Source organism: Chiloscyllium plagiosum, unplaced genomic scaffold (genome assembly GCF_037043375.1).
Source record: "Chiloscyllium plagiosum isolate Xiang-an unplaced genomic scaffold, Cpla_swu_hap1 HiC_scaffold_19, whole genome shotgun sequence".
NCBI lineage: Eukaryota > Metazoa > Chordata > Chondrichthyes > Orectolobiformes > Hemiscylliidae > Chiloscyllium > Chiloscyllium plagiosum.
The window spans coordinates 18,812,503-18,833,613 of record NW_028270157.1 but is presented as its reverse complement, the minus strand read 5'-3'; the positions used below and the strand labels follow the sequence as shown (position 1 = coordinate 18,833,613).

The following is a 21,111-nucleotide window of genomic DNA, read 5'->3' as shown; positions in this document are numbered from 1 at the left end:
TGCAACAACCCTACACATTTCTTAACCTCTCTCTACACACACTGACTATTTAAAATAATGTCACATTGTCACTGATCCCCCAGTTGCAGAAATAACTTTCAAATCTTTGTCTGATTGATCGAGTAAGAACATTCTGCACAATCGTTCTCAGTTTATGCAAGTGAGATGCTAGAAAGCAGAGGTGATCAGTGCCAGCCATTACCTGCAGAGATGCTGCTGATGTCCCACATGCGTAGACCTCCCTTCTGACCTCCGAAACAGTAGAGAAATGGAGAGTCTGGAGAACAAGCTGCACAAAACACCACACCCTGCAAACAGACAAGGGCACTGTCACAGGTCTGAACCTACCGTGCAAGTTCGTTCAATAACTCAAACTTATCCATGAAATCACCCTGCACCCTCCCCATCAAGTCGATCATTCTGCGTCACCTCCCACATCTCGTCCCACCAAAACCTGGTCCAGCACTATCTCTGAACCTGTGCAAGAACAGAGTTTGCTGCCCCACCATCACTGCAAGTTCCACCAAGAGCAGAGATTGGGATTTTATTGTACTGGAGCTGACAGACACATTAATATCAAACTGTAAAGTTTGAAATAACTCCCTCTGTCATGAAAACAAACTGCAAAATACATACACAGTTCACCAGCTGATTAACAGCTTTAACCTGGAGTTGCAGCGACACAGAGACACACAGAATCAGTTAATGTGCCCAAGCAACAGGCACTGCCATCAGTGGCATCCTTCACAGCAGTTCAAATGTTGTGCGAATCGAGTGTATATACGTGCACGCTCTATTTGTAAGAGTAACTGATACTAACCAGAGAAAGGTTTGGGCAGGGGTTCTTTTGGCACAGTGGTAGTGTTCCTACTTCTGGACTAGAAGGTCTGGGTTCAAGCCCTACCTCAGGAAGTGATGGGTGGTGCATCATAAAATGTCCAAACAGGTTGATTAAAACAAGAACAACCAGTTTTGCCCTGAGAGAGGACCATTCTGCAGAAGGGAATACCAGCCTGAATTTACATAGCACTGAGGGCTGCAAATAGTTCCCTTACCATTCAGATATTGACCTGATTAACACGTTGCTGGTTCTTCCCTTCAAGCCTATTCTCTCAGCTTTTCAGTCACTTACCATTTTCATATCCCTGGAATGCACCAAGCTGGGCTTGTTCCCCAAAATGTCCCAAACCTTCACATGTTTATCAGCCGATGATGTTACCAGGCAGCCTTGGATTTGGCTACTGAGCTCCAAACCTGAAGAAACAAATTGAATTTGAAATTAAAGTGGTTAATCAACGCTGTTGCTAGCAATCAGCTCTTGGAGTAACGATTAGGAATCCACAGAGGGAAATGAAATACACAGGAACAGGTCTAGAACCCATTTTGTTATTCAGTGTGAGCATAGCTACTCTGCACCTTAGTTTTATTTACCTGCCTGAGCTCCAGAGTGGAAATGGATAATTCATAAAAATATAGACAGTGAAGGAGGATTTCAACTTCAAAGATAATTCAAATACATACTTTACCAAATAGAATTAAAGAGAGGCTTTAACATCAATAAAACCTTGCCTATCTCATCAGATCCAAAGGAACTGATGCACAGTAGCAATAACACGGCAAAGCCTAGAGACATAGGGCCGCAGCCAGGGTTGGGCACCAAACCTGTTCATATAAACTAAACATCCATCAATACTAGGGTTTCTGACAGGCTACAGCTTAAGACTTTGAGCAGGAAATTTATTCAAGCTATTTTATTGCAACTGTTTTTTGTTGCTTTTTACTGTGGGCACCTTCATTCCAAATCGGCTTTGCCGATGGGCACAACAGCACTGTGGCTGGTACTGACAAGTCCCTGTTGTGAAGGAGAGTCAGTGGGAGTGGCAGGGTGCCTGATCCAAACCTACTACAACCATTACAATATATGAATGGTTACAATTTCCCAAATGTTACTGACTTCTGTCACACTTGTTCTTTGCTCTGTACATGTGTAAATCTGTGCCTGGTGAGAAGCCAAGTCACAAAACACAGAAACATGGGAAATAGGTGCAGGATAGACCATTCGGCCCTTTGAGTCTGAACCACCATTCAACGTGGTCATGATTGATCATGCAATCTCAGTATCCCATTCCTGCCCTCTCCCCATACCCCTTGATCCCTTTAACCACATGGACCATATCCAGCTCCCTCTTAAAAGTCCAACATCTACTGATTCACCATTGTCTCCTGTACTGGTCACATCCTCAAAAATTTCCAGAAGATTTATCAAGCATGATTTCCCTTTAGTGAATCCATGCTGACTAGGACCTACATTTTAACAAACTGTTGGACATGGGCATCAAATCTCAATCATTTACATCACACTGAGAGGACCAGGCTTGGACTGACACTATATCAATAACATTGCTCTGTTAGGAGGAGTGATGCTGAAGCATTAGATGGAACCTTAACAATCCGTCCTCTTCTCTCTCCCATTGTGTGAATCTGTCTGTGACGTAGGTTAGTGGTGTAAAATTGCACAGAAACCAGAAGAGCAAGATTCGCCAGTGCCTTAACCAATTGGTCTTGATCAACACCGTCTTTACTTGCTTTTTGAATTACTGGGCTCTAATTCAAGACTAGATTCAGCTATGCAACAGTGACTCTGACTTAAAAGTTGCTCACAATAGAACGGAGAAGACTAAAGAAAAGGAAGAAAATTTCATGGAGATGTCCTTTTATTTCATTCAGGGGTGTAGGTGCTGCTAGCCAGGCCAGTATTTATTGATATAATTGAGAAGAGCTTTGGGAAGTGCTGCGTTGTCGAACTGCTGCAGTACATTTGCTGTTGGTATTCCGTATGCTATTAAGGAGGAAGTCCTAGGATTTTGACCACGCATCACTGAGGGAACATTAGTATATTACCGAGTCAGAATAGTGTGTGACTTGGAGGGGACCTTGCAAGTGGTGGTGTTCCCTGTACCTGCTGCCTCCATCCTTCCAAACAGCCCAAGGTTTGGACGATGCTGTCCAAGGAGCTTTGATGAATTTCTACAGAGCATTGTGCAGATGGTACACACTGTTGCTACTGAGCATTGGCAATCAAGGGAGTGAATATTTGAGAATGTAAAGCCCATGAAGCAGGCTGCTTTGTCCTGGATGGCATCCAGCTTCTTGTATACTGTTGGAACTGGTTTGTGTTTTGTAGATGGTGGACAGGTTATAGATGGGGAAATCAAGTGTCATTAGGAAAGGGTGGGAAAGCGGATGTTAGGAGTGTCAGATCAGCCATGATCCGACCAAATGGCAGAGAGGCCAAATGGCCTATTCCTGTTCCTATTTCTTATGGTATGTTATATTTCAGGCGCAGATTCAGGTTCCCCTTAAATGAGGTGAAATTTCTGCTTGAACCAAAGTGGGCTATGAATTCCAGACAGCCATCACCTTCTGCATGAAATTGATCTTCACATCCCCTCTAATCCTTCTATCAACCACCTTAACTCTGTTGTCTCTGGTAACTGATCTCTCTGCTGGAAGAAAAACAGATTTTCCCTATCCATTCTGTCCAAACCCCTCATTATATTGTACATCTCCATTAAGTCACCCATCAGACTCCTCTATTCTAAGAAAAACAACCCTAGCTTATCCAATCTTTCCTCAGATCTGCAATCAAGTCTTGGCAATATTCTTGTAAATCTCTCTGGACCAGTTATGTCCTTCCTGTAACAAGGTGACCAAAACTGGATGCAAATCTCCCAACGTGGCCTCACCTGTGTCACATATAGATTAATCAATCCAGATTGAGACATGTCTGATTAATGATTGGACTACAGCTAATCAGTGCCAAGTGATGAGTACTGCTATCAAATTTGGATAGCTTGCGCCAAAATGTTCACATTGAGTTTGAGAGTAGGGCTCCAGAGGCCAATGATACACACCATCATCAATTTAGAAAAAAGAGTGTCTACTCAAGTTCAAAATATCAATTAAAAGATGAAATCGGCCAAGAACAAACTCTGTCACACTGCTCAGAAGCTGGAGCCAATACAGAGAAGAAACAGATCATTTGGTTTCTAAACTACAATCAGTTAATAAGGCATTTCTTACCTGTTACTTCGCCATCATGAGCTCTCAGTGTGAAAAGTGGTTTCTCTGAACGTGCATCTAAACAGTACACAAAACCATCCTCTGTGCTGGCCTGAAAGATCCACAGTTAGTGTTAACCTTTAATTGGAGGAGATTAAAGTTCCTTAAATATTCCTTTCTGGAATTCAGCAGTAAACTCAATAACCAAACTATCAACTCTGATCTGTAAAGTCCCAATAGCGCTTTTGCTTTCAAAAGCAGTGCTCCTTCAGAAACCAAGTCATTGTGCTAGGGACACAGGAGGTCACTGAGCACCTCAAACCTGGTCTGCCATCCAGTTAAATCAGGACTGATCTGGGACCTAACTCCATGTATCCAGCTTTGCTTCTTATCCACCTAAACTTTTGCATAACTGAGATTGATCAATCTCAGGTTTAAAATTAACAATTGATGCAGCAGCAATTGCTATATGCGGAGAAGTTGCAAACTTCTATCTCTGTGTAGAAACATTTCCTAGTTGTACTTCCAAATGGTCAGGTTTAATTTTTACACAGTGCCTTCCAGTCTTAAATTTCCCCAACCAGCAGAAGAGTTTCTCTACATCTATCCTGTCAGTACCTCTTAATGTTTTGAAAACTCTGAAGAATCCACCCTTAAATGTTTCTGAATTCCAGGGACTACAACCAGAACATGTGCAATCTCTCCTGGTAAGTTATCCTTTGGAGTGGAGGCATCATTCCAGTATCAAATCCATTTCACTGATCCATAGCTTTCCTAAGCTGTGATGACCAGACCTGCTTGTCAAACTTCAGCTGTGGTCTAGCAGGAACGGGTACACGATCCACAAATCTCTTTGGACCTCCGCTGTTTCTATTTTCTTACCACTTGGAAAGTACCCAGGATTCATTTTGAAATCCAAACTGGATGACCCACATTTGCCTGCAACAAAATCCATTTGCCATAATTTTGGCATCCCTATCAATATCTCAATTTTATGTTTCCAGCGACACTGCTCACGCTGCTGTCTCTATCCTGATGGGAGTGGTAAAAATAGATATGCAGCTCTTCACTCCCCATCACAATCATCAATACAGTGAATAGTTGAGGCTCCTTGTAGAAACCACTTGCCACATCCCATGAATTTGAGAGTCTGCCCATCCTTGTTTCCTGTAACTGGACTTCCGAGATCCATACACAGCAGCATCCGCAGAACCAGATGTCAATGCTTGGCACACTGATCGGCATGCATGGAAAGTCCGAACAGCAGCTACGGAAGAATGCTGCTGCCTGTTATCCCAACTCTCCTTTTCCTGTCACTCAATTACCAAACCCAGACAAAATTTTGTCTTTAATTCCATGATCGTCAGCTTTTGATAATAGCTTCTTTTCAGGGTATTTATTAAACGCCTCCTCGAAATCCAAATGAACAAGACGTCAGACAATCCCCCCGTCCACTACTTTGGCTAGTTGGTTAAAAAGATTACAGCCGATTTGTTGAGGTTTCGCCCTGTCTTGCAATCCAGCAGCTGATTCCCAATACTCTCCATAACTGGATTGCTTTCACCCTCTTCTATTGTTGACAGCCAGTTCCCACATGGATCACAATCCCCTCCACTATCATTCACCCTGGCTCCAGGAAAGCAACAAACCACAAGGGCCTCTCGATCTTGCTGACACAGGATGCTGACATCCTGCTCATCACTACATCCCAGAAAATATCAGGTGATACTTGATACTTGTTCCTCCTCTTCCTGCTATCGACAGCCTCCTGCTGTCATGGAGTCATGGTCTGCAATCTAGCTACACCTTTCCTCATCTGTATCCCACCATCCAGCACATCAAATCATAATTTCTTGAAAGTGGAGTCGCAGCTCGACAGGATAGTGAAGGTGGTGACTGGTATAGAACATAGAACAATACAGCACAGAACAGGCCCTTCGGCCTTCAATGCTGCACCGACCTGTGAACTAATCTAAGCCCATCCCCCTACACTATCCCATCATCATTCATATCCTTTTCCAATGACTGTTTAAAGGCCCCGAAACAAGACTGTTTAATGTGGCTGAGTTGACTACATTAGCAGGCAGGGCATTCCACGCCCTTACCACTCCCTGAGTAAAGAACCTGCCTCTGACATCTGTCTTAAATCTATCACTCCTCAATTTGCAGCTTTGCCCCCTCGTACAAGCCAACATCATCATCCTAGGAAAAAGACTCTCACTGTCCACCCTATCTAATCCTCTGATCATCTTGTACGTCTCTATCAAATCCCCTCTTAGTCGCTTTCTCTCCAATGAGAACAGACCCAAGTCCCTCAGCCTTTCCTCTAAGACCTTCCCTCCAGACCAGGCAACATCCTGGTAAATCTCCTCTGCACCTTTTCCAATGCTTCCACATCCTTCCTGTAATGGGGCGACCAGAACTGTACACAATATTCCAAGTGAGGCCACACTAGCATTTTGTACAGTTACAGCATGACATTACAGCTCCGGAACTCAATCCCTCTACCAATAAAACCTAACGCACCATATGGCTTCTTAACAGCACTATCAACCTGGATGGTAACTTTTAGGGATCTATGTTTATGGTCATCAAGATCCCTCTGCACATCCACACTACCAAGAATCTTTCCATTGACCCAGTATTCTGCCTTCCTGTTATTCTTCCCAAAGTGAATCACCTCACAATTATCTGCATTGAACTCCTGCATTTGCCACCTCTCAGCCCAATTCTGCATTTTATCCAAGTCCCCCTGCAACATTCTTCCACACTGTCCACCACTCCACTGACTTTAGTGTCATCTGAAAACTTACTAACTCATACACCTATGCTTGCTTCCAAGTCATTTATAAAAAATGACAAACAGCAGTGGTCCCAAAACAGATCCTTGTAGCACACCACTAGTAGCCGGACTCCAGGCTGAATATTTTCCATCAACCACCACTCGTTGCCTACTTACAGAAAGCCAATTTCTAATCCAAACTGCTAAATAACCGTCAATTTCATGTCTCCACATTTTCTCCAAAAGCCTACCATGTGGAACCTTATCAAAGGCTTTACTGAAGTCCATGTACACCACGTCAACCGCCCTACCCTTATCCACATGCTTGGTCACCTTCTCAAAAAACTAAAAGATTAGTGAGATATGACCTGCCCTTGACAAAATCATGTTGGCCATCTCCAATCAAATTGTTGCTTGCTAGATGATTATAAATCCTATCCAAAAAACCTTTCCTAAAACAGACGCAAGGCTCATTGGTCTATAATTACCTGGGTCATCTCTACTGCCCTTCTTGAACAAAGGCACAACATTTGCAAAACTCCAGTCCTCTGGTACTAAATCTGTACACAATGATGACTCAAAGATCAAAGCCAAACGCTCGGCTATTTCCTCCCTACCTTCCCAGAGAATCCGCAGATAAATCTCATCCGACCCAGAGAACTTATCTGCTTTCACACCTTCTAGAATTGATTACATCTCCTAACTAACCTCAATCCTTTCTAGTCTAATATCTCATACTTCTCCTCTACAATATTATCCTTTTCCTGAGTGAAAACAGATGAGAAATATTCGTTTAGCACTTCTCCGATTTTCACAGGGTCCACACAACTTCCCACTTCTGTCTTTGACTGGCCCTATTCCTACTCTAGTCATCCTTTTATTCCTCACATACCTATAGAAAGCTTTAGGTTTCTCCTTTAGTCTATTTGCTAAAGACTGCTCATGTCCCCTCCTTGCTCTTCTTAACTCACTCTTTAAATCCTTCCTAGCTGATCTGTAACTCTCCATCGCCTCATCTGAACCATCTTGTCTCACGCCACATAAGCCTCCTTTCTCCACTTATTTTATCACTTCCTCCCTGCCTGACAGGGACATACCTATCAAGGACATGCAATATCTGTTCCTTAAACCAGCTCCACATTTTGATTGTCCCCATCCCCTGCATTTTGCTACCCCATTCAATGCCTCCTAAGTCTCACCTAATCGCATTATAATTGCCCTTCCCCCATCTATAACTGTTGCCCTGTGGTATGTACCTATCCCTTTCCATCGATGAACTAAATGTAAACGAATTATAGTCACTCTCTCCAAAGTGCTCACTTACCACTAAATCAAACACTTGGCCGGGCTCATTACCTTAATGCTTGCCGTTATTGGCCAGTACATTGAGTAAAGGAGTTGTGCTGTCATGTTGCGACATTGATTAGACCGTTTTTCGAATACTGCATTCGATTCTGGTCTCCCTGCTACGGGGAAGATGTTGTGAAACTTTAAGGGCTCAGAAAAGATTTACACGGATGCTGCCAGGATTGGACGGTTTGAGCTATCAGGACAGGCCAAAGAGGCTGGGGCTATTTTGCTTGGAGCATTGAAGACTGAGGGGTGACCTTATAGAGATTTATAAAATCACAAGTTGCACGGATAGGGTAAATAGCCAAGGCCTTTTTCTCATGGTAGAGGAGTCCAAAACTAGAGGGCATAGGTTTAGGGTGAGAGGAGAAAGATGTGAAAGATTTAAAAGGGACGTAAAGGGTAACTTTTTCACACAGAGGGTGGTGAGCTGCCAGAGGAAGTGGTGGAGGTGGTACAATTACAACATTTAAAAGGCATCTGGATGGGTAAATTAATGAGGAGGATTTAGAGGGGTATGGCCAAATGCTGGTAGAAGGAACTTGCTTAATTTAGGATATGTGGTTGGTAAAAACAAGTTGGACGAAGGGTCTGTTTCCATGCTGTACATCTCTATGACTCTATCAATCTGTTAGGAGGGAATTACAGTTTCTGTTCTCTGTGACAAACAACCCAGCCTCCACCCAGAATTAAACTTACCAGGAAGTTACATGGTGAAAAATGATTCCACTTCACTCGCTCAACCTCCCCACTGAACCTCCAGGTGCGACAGTTCTCCTTTGGACTCCGGCAGTCATAGAGTCTGGCTGACCTGTAAGTATCCAGGATGTTACAGTCAATACCATCAGATTAAAGGAAAGTTTCAGTCTTGACTTCACATGATATCAATCAGCCCTAAACTTTCACAGAGATGGGCGGCACGGTGGCACAGTGGTTAGCATTGCTGCCTCACAGCGCCAGAGACCCAGGTTCAATTCCCACCTCAGGTGACTGACTGTGTGGAGTTTGCACGTTCTCCCCGTGTCTGCGTGGGTTTCCTCCGGGTGCTCCAGTTTCCTCCCACAGTCCAAAAATGTGCAGGTTAGGCGAATTGGCCATGCTAAATTGCCCGTAGTGTTAGGTGAGGGGTAAATGTAGGAGTACAGGTGGGTTGCGCTTCGGCGGGTCGGTGTGGACTTGTTGGGCCGAAGGGCCCGTTTCCACACTTAAGTAATCTAACTAGATTACCAAGACCATTCAGACTGCCAGTGATTCACAACACACCCAGCACCATACACCTCTCCATGGGCCAGGTGGGGGGAGTGAGGAATGAGTAAACACTTATTATGGGCCTCAGAAGAAGCTGCATTATTTTGAAAATTAATTCATAGGATTTAGGCATCACTCGCTTGGCTAGCATTTATTGCCCATCCCTAACTGGTTTGTTCTGCTATTTTGCAGTACGGTCAACCACATCGCTGTGGGTCTATAGTCACACATGGGCTAGACCATACAAGGATGATAGATCTAATTCTGAATCAGATTGCATTTCTTGACAACCAAGAGTGTTTACACATTGGTCATTAGGCCAGATTTCAATTCCAGACTTTATTCAAATTTCACCATCTGCCAGGAGACAGGTCGGTTCTATAATACACGATACAGACAACACGTGATCTATAATAGGCCATACAACCAGTATTGGTCTGGAGGAAGATACATAGAGGGTACCTCCACCATGAAACAGGATGAACATGGGAACAAGACTACAAACATGAGCTGATGCTTGTCTTGGTAGGTTAGACATATTCGCTCTAGGGGAATGGGGACAATTTAGGAAACTGAAGCAGATGCCAAGATCTCACTTGTCAAATGATCCAGAGAGAAGTGTCTGCGCTTCAAATGGATGCCAGCAGACAGTCTGTACCTGTAAGGAACAAAATGCATAAGAATCACAATTACACAATCAAGCTGAGTTTAAAACCATAGATAACCTGTGCAAACGACCCTGTAAACCTGCATCAGATTGCTATGCACAGACACCCTGAAATATGGCATCAAATTACCATTTACCTACACTCTATTAACCTGCATCAGATTACTGTGTGCATAGACCCTGCAAAAATCTCAATGTGAAGATGGGAAGGGGCTGTCTCTTCTCAAACCGCTGCAATTCATGTTTCCACAGTGCTGTTTGAGAGGCTGTTCCAGTATCCCAGAACCACTGCAGTCATTCAAGAAGGAAGATGACCAATGCCACCTACTCAGGAGGCAATATTTCACACAGGCAGAAACCTTAAAATAGATTCAACAAGCTGGCTTCAGTGATTTGTAAAAAAAATGAGATTGTCAATTACAATTCCTTTCTTTTCTCTGTTGAAGAATGACATTTGGAATATGGAGGGATGTCTTTCAAACTAGAATTGAAATCAAATCAATAATAAAGGCAGCCCATCAGTTGAGGCCATTACTGGATTCATGACTGACTGAAAACAGTAAGTCCTCACTTTAAGTTGTTCCACTTAATTTTGCTTCAACAGCACTTTTTTACATTACATTTACAATCCTGGTTTATAGTCATTTCCTCCTACCAGCACAGTTTCACATTCCAGTGTGCTGACCCTCCCAACCCCTGCCTGGTCTGGCTTCCTCCCCATTCTCGCCTTTGGCTCCTCCGTTCATTATGAAACTGGTTCCTTTTCAACTGGTTCTGAACTTTACTGATGCCCTCCACCTAGTGGCAGATGCAGGGACTCTGCAGTTCCTTCCACCATTTAACTTCTGCCTGATCAATTTAAAATACCAGCTGAGTTTTTTTATTAAAAAAAGAGAAATGTATTCCACCGTACATGCATGAAAAGTATTTAGTACAGAAAGGTTGGGTGAGTGAGCAGTAACTTGGCCCATAGAATATAATGTGGAAAAGTGTACGGTTATACACTTTGGAAGGAAAAACAAAAAAGCGATATATTATTTATCTGGGTGCTCTCATGAATGAATCACAAAAAGCTAACATCCTAAATCAGCAGGTATTAGGGCAGGCAAATGACTGTTGGTCTTTACAGAAAAGGAAACTGAGTATAAAAATACAGAAGCATTACTAAAACCACACAAGGCACTAGTTGGACCACAGCTGGTTAATGTGGTGCCATTATTTAAGAAAGGCTGTAAGGAAAAACCAAGGAACTATAGACCAATGAGCCTTATGTCAGTGGTGGGTAAGTTGTTGGAGACAGGATTTACATGCATTGGGAAAGGCATGGATTGATTATGGATAATCAATGTGGCTTTGTGTGCAGGAAATCGTGTCTCACTAACTTGGAGGCCTTTAAAAAGATGACAAAGAAGATTGATGAAGGTAGAGCGGTAGATATCTATATGGACTTCAGCAAAGCGTTCAACGAGGTTCTGTACGGTAGACTGGTTAGTAAGGTTAGATCACATGGGATCCAGTTTGAGTTATCCGACTGGATACAAAATTGGCTTGAAGGAGGAGACAAAAGGTGGTAGTGGAAGGTTGTTTTTCAGACTGGAGGCCTGGTGACCATGGGTGTGCCACAAGGATCAGTGCTGGGTCCACTGCCTTTTGTCATTTACATACAAGTGATTTGGATGCAAATATAGGAGGAACGGTTAGTCAATTTGCAGATGATACCAAAATTGGAGGAGTAGTGGACAGCGAAGGTTACCTCAGAGTAAAAATTGACCTTCATCAGATGGGCCAATGGGCTAAGTAGTGGCAGATGGAGTTTAATTTAGATAAATGAGAGATGTTACATTTTGGTAAGGCAAACCAGGGTAGGACTTATACACAATGGTAAGACTGGGGAGTTTTGCTGACCAAAAAGATGGAGCTGAAAAATGTGTTGCTGGAGAAGCGCAGCAGGTCAGGCAGCATCCAAGGAGCAGGAGAGTCGACGTTTTGGGTATAAGCCTTTCCAGCAACACATTTTTCAGCTCTGATCTCCAGCATCTGCAGTTCTCACTTTCTCCTATTTGAACAAAAAGACAGAGGAGTGCAGGTGCATAGTTCCTTGAAAGTGGAGTCGAAGGTAGACAGGGTGGTGAAGGTGTTTCGCATGCTTGCTTTCATTGGTCAGAACATTAAGTACAGGAGTTGGGATGTCATGTTGTGGCTGTACAGGGCATTGGCGAGGCCACTTTTGGAATACTGCGTACAATTCTGGTTGCTCTTCTATAGGAAAGATGTTGTTAACTTGAAAGGTTGCAGAAAATATTTACAAGGATGTTGACAGGACTGGCGGGTTTGAACTATAGGGAGGGGGAATAAGGTGGGGCTGTTTTCCCAGAGCATTGGAGACTGAGGGGTGACCTTGCAGAGGTTTATAAAATCATGAGGGCATGGATCAGGTGAACAGCCATGGTCTTTTTCCAAGGTTAGGGGAGCCCAAAACTAGAGGGCATAGGTTTAAGGAGAGGGGTAAAAGATTTAAAAAAGGACCTAAGGAGCAACTTTTTCCATACAGAGCATGGTGTGTGTATGGAACGAGCTTCCAGAGGTAGAGGAGATGGGTACAACTAAAAGGCATCTGGATGGGTGGAATGTAAGTTCAATTAAAAAAATTAGAATAAAGAGTCTAATGATGGGTATGACAATTGTCAAAAAAAAGCCATCTGGAAGGAAACTGCCATCTTCTACTGTTCTGGCCTGTATGTGACTCCAGAGCCGTAGTGATGTGGTTGACTCTTAACTGCCATCTGGGCAATTAGGGGTGGGTAATAAGTGATGCCCTCGTCCTGTGAATGAATAAAACTAAAAACATACTCTAACCGTTGCAAATAAAGGGCAGAAGCTTAAAAAGGAACAGAAACAAATCTGAACTCTGAGCGAGGTATAAAAGAAGATTAGTGATTAGTATTTAAAGTACATCTCACTGTACAAAACAGTAATCTTGGTCATGCAACAGAGTGAAAACTTGATAATGTTTTAGCTTGGTCCCAATGTTCTATAAACTGAACTTTATTTTCATGTATTAAAACATGGACACATAGAAATAATGTTCTGATCCTGTTTGTTCAGACCCTTATCTCCTACCACTAAGCTATTGTTCCTGATCTCCACATGCTGTGAAAATTGATTAGCCTCAACGAGGATAAACAGAATGGGAAAACGTACTCACTCCACAGCCTTATCCAGCTTCAATCTGCTGCCCCCCACCTCCCCCAAACATCTGCACATAAAGCATTATACCCAGTTATGCTCCCTGGAGATAAGCAGCTAAATAGGATGTGTCAGGGCCAACTGAGAGTTCTTTTCTATTCATTTTCACTGCCAAACTGTTTTGCTCCCCACTCCTAAAGCACTTATCTGTCCTGTGGGCAGGGCTCATTCTTCAGAATTACACCCAAGCATCCATTATTCAGAGGCAAACCTCCTAAGGTCAACACCTGCAGTTTCTTTGGCTGCAAAGGAACATTGTAGGTGGACCCATACTCATTCTCCATTGATGCCTGTAAATTCCAAGACATTGCTATCCACTGATCTCCGCCACATACAGTAACAAGAAACCTTAGTGTTTCTACTCCTCCCTAACCAAGAGAGCTGCTGAGGTCAGACACCTAGTCAGAAACCATAGAAAAGTTATGGCAGAGAAAGAGGCCAATCAGTCCATCAAGTCTGTGCCAGCTATCCATTCTAAATCCCATTTCCAGCATCTAGTCTGTCACCTTGCAGGTTCAAGTTCTTCAGGTACAGATGTAGGTCCCTTTTAAATGGTTAGAGTGTTTCATCTTTAATCCCAAACTGGACAGCGAATTCTAGATACCCACAACCCACTGGTGAAGGAGATTTCCATGGCTCCTCTAATCCTTCTACAATTAAATTCAATCTGTGTTCCCTGATAAGTGACCTCTCAACTTCAGGAGAAACAGGCATTCCACGTCCACCCTATCAAAGCCTCTCATTTTGTCACCCCCTCAGCATCCTATGCTCTAGCTATCCAGATTTCCTCAGAGCTGAATATTCAAGCCCTGCCAACAATTTTATAAACACAGCAACCAAAAAAGATCTTTATTTTAAAGAAGGAAAATTGCCCATGAAATGATGATGAGAAAGATCTCTCAGGGCTTTTAAATTCCTGGCAATGCAGAATTATTAATATGGTATGTTCTTGTGACACATTGCAGCATCTGAACTCCAACATTACAACTGCGCCGAGATGGAAAATACAACATTACAATTGCACGGGGATGGAAAATACAACATTGCCACCAGCTGCAGCAGGGAAACACAGGAAGGATCCGGCTTTATTGAAGGTTTATCCAATGCTTAATCGAATGGCAGAGCAGACTCAATGGACTGAAGGGCTTCATTCTGCTCCTTTATGTTATGGCTTGCTCTTGTAGCCACTATTTATCCGTCTAGTCCAGTTTAGTTTCTGGTCAATGGCAACCTTGAAGAGTGTGATAGGGTAGGATTCAATGATGGTGATGTCACTGAACGTAAAGGGGCGATGCCTAAATTCTCTCTTGTTGAACGTGGTCATTACATGGCACCTGCGTTATTTGTACCATACCAGGTAAATATCGAACAGAACTGCCGAGTTCTTTAAATAGTGCTGAGGGATTCTTTTACATTAACTAGGTTAAATTGACAAATTCTGTGCCATTCGTTTTCAGGGTTTTCTTGAATATCCCATAAATTCCAAGCAAACCAAAATAAATTTTCTTCATCAGGACCTTTCACTAATTGAACATTTAAATATAGCAATTGTTAATGCTGTGGTGGAATACCAGTTTGAATCCAGATCGAACAAATTAATCATAGAACATAGAACATAGAAGAATACAGCGCAGTACAGGCCCTTTGGCCCTCGATGTTGCGCCGATCCAAGCCCACCTAACCTATACTAACCCACTATCCTCCATATACCTATCCAATGCCCGCTTAAATGCCCATAAAGAGGGAGAGTCCACCACTGCTACTGGCAGGGCATTCCATGAACTTACGACTCGCTGAGTGAAGAACCTACCCCTAACTTCAGTCCTATATCTACCCCCCCTTAATTTAAAGCTATGCCCCCTTGTAATACCCGACTCCATACGCGGGAAAAGGTTCACACTGTCAACCCTATCTAACCCCCTAATCATCTTGTACACCTCAATCAAGTCACCCCTAAACCTTCTTTTCTCTAATGAAAACAGCCCCAAGTGTCTCAGTCTTTCCTCATACGATCTTCCTTCCATACCAGGCAACATCCTGGTAAACCTCCTCTGCACCCGTTCCAGTGCCTCCACATCCTTCCTATAGTATGGCGACCAAAACTGCACACAATATTCCAGATGCGGCCGCACCAGAGTCTTATACAACTGCATCATGACCTCAGGACTCCGGAACTCAATTCCTCTACCAATAAAAGCCAGTACGCCATATGCCTTCCTCACCGCACTATTTACCTGGGTGGCAACTTTCAGAGATCTGTGTACATGGACACCAAGATCCCTCTGCTCATCCACACTACCAAGTATCCGACCATTAGCCCAGTACCCCATCTTTTTGTTATTCTTCCCAAAGTGAATCACCTCACACTTAGCTACATTGAATTCCATTTGCCACCTTTCTGCCCAGCTCTGCAGCTTCTCTATATCCTGCTGTAACCTGCCACATCCTTCCTCACTGTCAACAACTCCTCCGACTTTCGTATCATCCGCAAACTTGCTCACCCAACCTTCTAACCCCTCTTCCAGGTCATTTATAAAAATTTCCAGTGCGAGCAGCAGCGAAGGTAAGACCGTTTGGTTTTAAAAGTGCTTACCGGTAGCGGGCAGCGGTGTTTTTTTTTCTCTTTCACTCTCTCTTCACAGAAAGAGCGGGAGCACCAGGGGGAAGTGACGACGACCAGAGGGGCAGCCGGGAAGGAAAGCGGTGAGTATTTATACTCACCCTTCGAAGCGGTCGGTCATTTCCAGTGCGAGCAGCAGCGAAGGTAAGACCGTTTGGTTTTAAAAGTGCTTACCGGTAGCGGGCAGCGGTGTTTTTTTTTCTCTTTCACTCTCTCTTCACAGAAAGAGCGGGAGCACCAGGGGGAAGTGACGACGACCAGAGGGGCAGCCGAGACCCGGAAGCAGTTAGTGTAAGCTTACCTGGGTAGGTTTTTTCCCCCTTTAAAAGCGCGAAGGAGAGGAACCCGAGGCACTACACGGGTAGTGCCTCCCACCCGCCCTCCTCCTCTAACCTAATAATAACATCTGTTGTGGTAAGTAGGTAAGTGCTGAATTTTGCTTGTTGTATTCTTTAGACCCAGTTTTTTTTTAAACAAAAGTTAGCTTTAGAGGGATGGCAGTGAAGGCAGTGCAATGTTCCTCCTGCAACATGTATGAGGTGAGGGATGCCATCGACGTCCCTGCCGATTACACTTGCAGGAAGTGCACCCATCTCCAGCTCCTCCAAGACCGTGTTAGGGAACTGGAGCTGGAGTTGGATGAACTTCGGATCATTCGGGAGGCAGAGGGGGTCATAGATCAGAGTTATAGGGAAGTAGTAACTCCAAAGATGGCAGATAGATGGGTGACAGTGAGGGGGACTGGGAGGAAGCAGCCAGTGCAGGGACCCCCTGCGGCCGTTCCCCTCAAGAACGAGTATACCGTTTTGGATACTTGTGGGGGGGATGACTTACCAGGGGTAAGTAACGGGGCTCAGGTCTCTGGCACGGAGCCTGTCCCCGTTACTCAGAAGGGAAGGGTGAAGAAGAGCAGAGCAGTAGTAATTGGGGACTCGATAGTTAGGGGCACAGATAGGCGGTTTTGTGGGAACGAGAGAGACTCACGTTTGGTATGTTGCCTCCCAGGTGCAAGGGTACGTGATGTCTCTGATCGTGTTTTCCGGGTCTTGGAGGGGGAGGGGGAGCAGCCCGAAGTCGTGGTCCATATTGGCACCAACGACATAGGTAGGAGGAGTGCTGAGGATGTTAGACAGGCTTTCAGGGAGCTAGGTTGGAAGCTCAGAGTTAGAACGAACAGAGTTGTTGTCTCTGGTTTGTTACCCGTGCCACGTGATAGAGATTCGAGGAATAGGGAAAGAGAACACTTAAATGCGTGGCTACAGGGATGGTGCAGGAGGGAGGGATTCCGGTTTTTGGATAACTGGGGTTCTTTCTGGGGACGGTGGGACCTCTATAAACAGGATGGTCTACACCTGAACCTGAGGGGATCCAGTATCCTTGGGGGGAGGTTTGCTAGTGCTCTTGGAGGGGGTTTAAACTAACTCTGCAGGGGCATGGGAACCCAGATTGTAGCTTCAGGGTGCAGGGCCTGGAGTGTAGGGAGGTTAGGAACATGGCATCAATTTCCAAGGAGGGTGTCTGTAAACAGGAAAGTGGCTTGAAGTGTGTATACTTCAATGCAAGAAGTATACGAAATAAGGTAGGTGAACTTGCAGCGTGGGTTGGTACCTGGGACTTCGATGTTGTGGCTATTACGGAGACATGGCTAGAACAGGGACAGGATTGGCTGTTGCAGGTTCCAGGATTTAAATGTTTTAGTAGGGTCAGAGGTGGGGGTAAAAGAGGGGGAGGTGTGGCATTGCTTGTCAAAGATAGTATTACAGTGGTGGAAAGGATGATGGATGAGGACTTGCCATCTGAGGTAGTTTGGGCTGTTAGGAATAGGAAAGGTGAGGTCACCCTGTTAGGAGTCTTTTACAGGCCTCCTAATAGTCCTAGAATCATTGAAGAAAGGATAGGGAAGGTGATTCAGGAGATGAGTGACAGTAATAAGGTGGTTGTTATGGGGGACTTTAACTTTCCTGATATTGATTGGGAAAGCTATAGCTCAAGTTCGTTAGATGGGTCAGTGTTTGTTGAATGTGTGCAGGAGAGTTTCCTGACACAATATGTAGACAGGCCAACAAGAGGTGAGGCCATACTGGATTTGGTTCTGGGTAACGAACCAGGCCAGGTGTTAGAATTAGAGGTAGGTGAGCACTTTGGGGATAGTGACCATAATTCGGTGATTTTTACTCTCGTGATGGAGAGGGATAAGTGTGTACTACAGGGCAAGAGTTATAGCTGGGGTCAGGGAAATTATGATGCGGTGAGGCATGACTTAGGATGTGTGGCTTGGAAAAGTAGACTCCAAGGCAAGAGTGTAAATGATATGTGGAGCTTGTTCAAGGAGCAACTATTGAGTGTCCTTGATAATTATGTACCTGTCAGGCAGGGAGGAAAGGGTCGTGCGAGGGAGCCGTGGTTTAATAAGGAATTGGAATCCCTTGTTAAATGGAAGAGGGCGGCCTATCTCAAGATGAGACGTGAAGGTTCAATTGGGGCGATTGAGAGTTATAGGGTAGCCAGGAAGGACCTGAAGAGAGAGCTAAGAGCAGCAAGGAGGGGACATGAAAGGTCCTTAGTCGGTAGGATTAGGGAAAACCCTAAGGCTTTCTATAGGTATGTTAGGAATAAAAGAATGACTAGAGTAGGAATAGGTCCAGTCAAGGATAGTAGTGGGAAGTTGCGTGTGGAGGCGGAAGAGATTGGGGAGACACTGAATGAATACTTTTCTTCAATATTTACTCAGGAACAGGGCATTGTCGTCGATGTGAATACTGAGTCACAAATAAGTAGAATGGATGGTTTTGAGGTATGTAGAGAAGAGGTGTTGGAAATCCTGGAAAAGGTGAAAATAGATAAGTCCCCTGGGCCTGATGGCATTTATCCTAGGATTCTCTGGGAAGCAAGGGAGGAGATTGCAGAGCCATTGGCCTTGATTTTTATGTCCTCTTTGTCTACAGGAGTAGTGCCAGAAGACTGGAGGATAGCAAATGTGGTTCCCTTGTTCAAAAAGGGGAGTAGGGATAACCCTAGTAATTATAGGCCGGTGAGTCTCACTTCTGTTGTGGGCAAAGTCTTAGAGAGAATTGTAAGGGATAGGATTTATGCACATCTGGATAGGAATAATGTGATCAAGGATAGTCAGCATGGTTTTGTGAAGGGCAGGTCGTGCCTCACAAACCTTATTGAATTCTTTGAAAAGGTGACGAAGGAGGTTGATGAGGGGAAAGCGGTAGATGTGGTATATATGGATTTTAGTAAGGCGTTTGATAAGGTTCCCCATGGTAGGCTACTGCAGAAAATACGGAGATATGGCATTGAGGGTGAGTTGGAGGTTTGGATTAGGAATTGGCTGGATGGAAGAAGACAGAGGGTAGTAGTTGATGGCAAAGTTTCTTCATGGAGTGCCGTCACTAGCGGTGTTCCGCAAGGATCTGTTTCATCTTCAGATCCACAGTAGAACAAAATCCCGATCCAGACTGGACTACAAACTCCACACCCCAATATAAAAGCAGTTCTTCTATAAAACAAAGAGTTGCAGAGGCTGACATTTTTTTTTAAAGCAACTTTTGGTTGGGTAGGTTCCTGGATTTTAGTGTGCCTCTTACAGACTAGCTTCAAACACCCGTGTCCTATCAAACCAAAGGGAGTATTAATTGGAACTCCTAAAAGGAGCTAATGTACAGTTAGAGGTCAGCTTCCCATTGTGCATAGCAGATAGGTGTAACGCTGTCATAGCATGGTAACAACATCATTGACCTCAGATGATTATCCGTTCTTGACCCCTCTGTTTTCATTCTGCTCCATAATTTTATTTCATTTATTTTATTTACCTTTTTTATATATTTTTTTCCACTGTTCTGTACCTCTTATTTCTTGATTGTCTCTCTTTCTCTCACTCCCCACTCTCTCATCACTTTTTTCTTCTCCTCTTCCCCCTTTGCTACCCTTCTCCCCTGTTTTCTATTTTGCCTCTGCTTCACACATCCCCGCCCCCATCCCCCACATATTTTGTCACATAGCTCTGGCTTCAGCCTTGGTCACTCACAGCTCCTAATCTCCCTATAATCTCTCTATGCACTTTCATTATCACCTCTTTATTGCTACCTTTGCTTCTGGAGCCATGACCCACCTTCTCTCAGCCTAGTATAAATACCTCCCTATTTCTTCCTTTTTTTAGCTTTGACAAAGGGTGAGTAAGACTCGAAACGTCAGCTCTTTTCTCTCCTTACAGATGCTGCCAGACCTGCTGAGATTTTCCAGCATTTTCTCTTTTGGTTTCAGATTCCAGCATCCGCAGTAATTTGCTTTTATCACTGAACTCAGTACGTCCAAGAGAACTAACATAGAAAATTGGTAGGTACTGTGCCATTCAGTGAAGCAGTGGGACTCTGTCAGACAGTGTTCCTCTCACCTCACCTCCGTTCTCACCTGTTCTAAATCACAGAAAGGTATTGGCAGAATCATATTGGCTTGGAATTTGCAGGCGAGTTGCCTGGACACACCAGATCTCCACAGGTCAAGGTGCACAGTGGGGTCTGAAGGTCTGATACTGAGCAAATCTGGTGTATGTCTATGCCATCGAAACATAGCAATCATTCCCTGCCTCCAGACGATCAGAAATGCAGTCCAAAACACTTTCATCTCACTTCATATACATCCTATTACACAACAAGCTGTGCACCTTATTATGGCGCAGGCTGTAATCTGTTCATAAAATGGTTCACAGCTGCTCATTTGCTGTCCTGGAGCTGGGATATTGCTGATATAACAGAGTGGACTAACTGGAAACTATGGGAAACAAACAGCGGTTACATCCTACAGAATCTCATCGAGCAGCGTTCAACATTCGGATGTACCAAAATCCAAGTAACGTTTGGAATTAATGAGTGATCTAATTGGAGGCTGACATAGATGGGGTTAGACAATAGACAATAGGTGCAGGAGTAGGCCATTCAGCCCTTTGAGCCTGCACCGCCATTCAATATAATCATGGCTGATCATTCCTAATCAGTATCCTGTTCCTGCCTTATCTCCATAACCCTTGATTCCACTATCTTTGAGAGCTCTATCCAACTCCTTCTTAAATGAATCCAGAGAGTGGGCCTCCACTGCCCTCTGGGGCAGAGCATTCCACACAGCCACCACTCT

The 21,111-nt window shown here is 44.1% G+C and overlaps 1 protein-coding gene across 1 annotated transcript in view; it reads right to left on the bottom strand.

Moving 5' to 3' along the window:
* Positions 1 to 21,111, bottom strand: part of pwp1 (PWP1 homolog, endonuclein) — an 89,814-nt gene that overhangs the window by 2,193 nt on the left and 66,510 nt on the right. The window contains exons 10-14 of the mRNA XM_043709852.2: positions 10,039 to 10,100; positions 8,894 to 9,005; positions 4,084 to 4,174; positions 1,133 to 1,254; positions 203 to 308 (exon numbers count right to left, since the gene is read on the bottom strand). Coding sequence (XP_043565787.2) covers positions 203 to 308; positions 1,133 to 1,254; positions 4,084 to 4,174; positions 8,894 to 9,005; positions 10,039 to 10,100 — 493 coding nt within the window. The remainder of the gene's footprint in view (positions 1 to 202; positions 309 to 1,132; positions 1,255 to 4,083; positions 4,175 to 8,893; positions 9,006 to 10,038; positions 10,101 to 21,111) is intronic.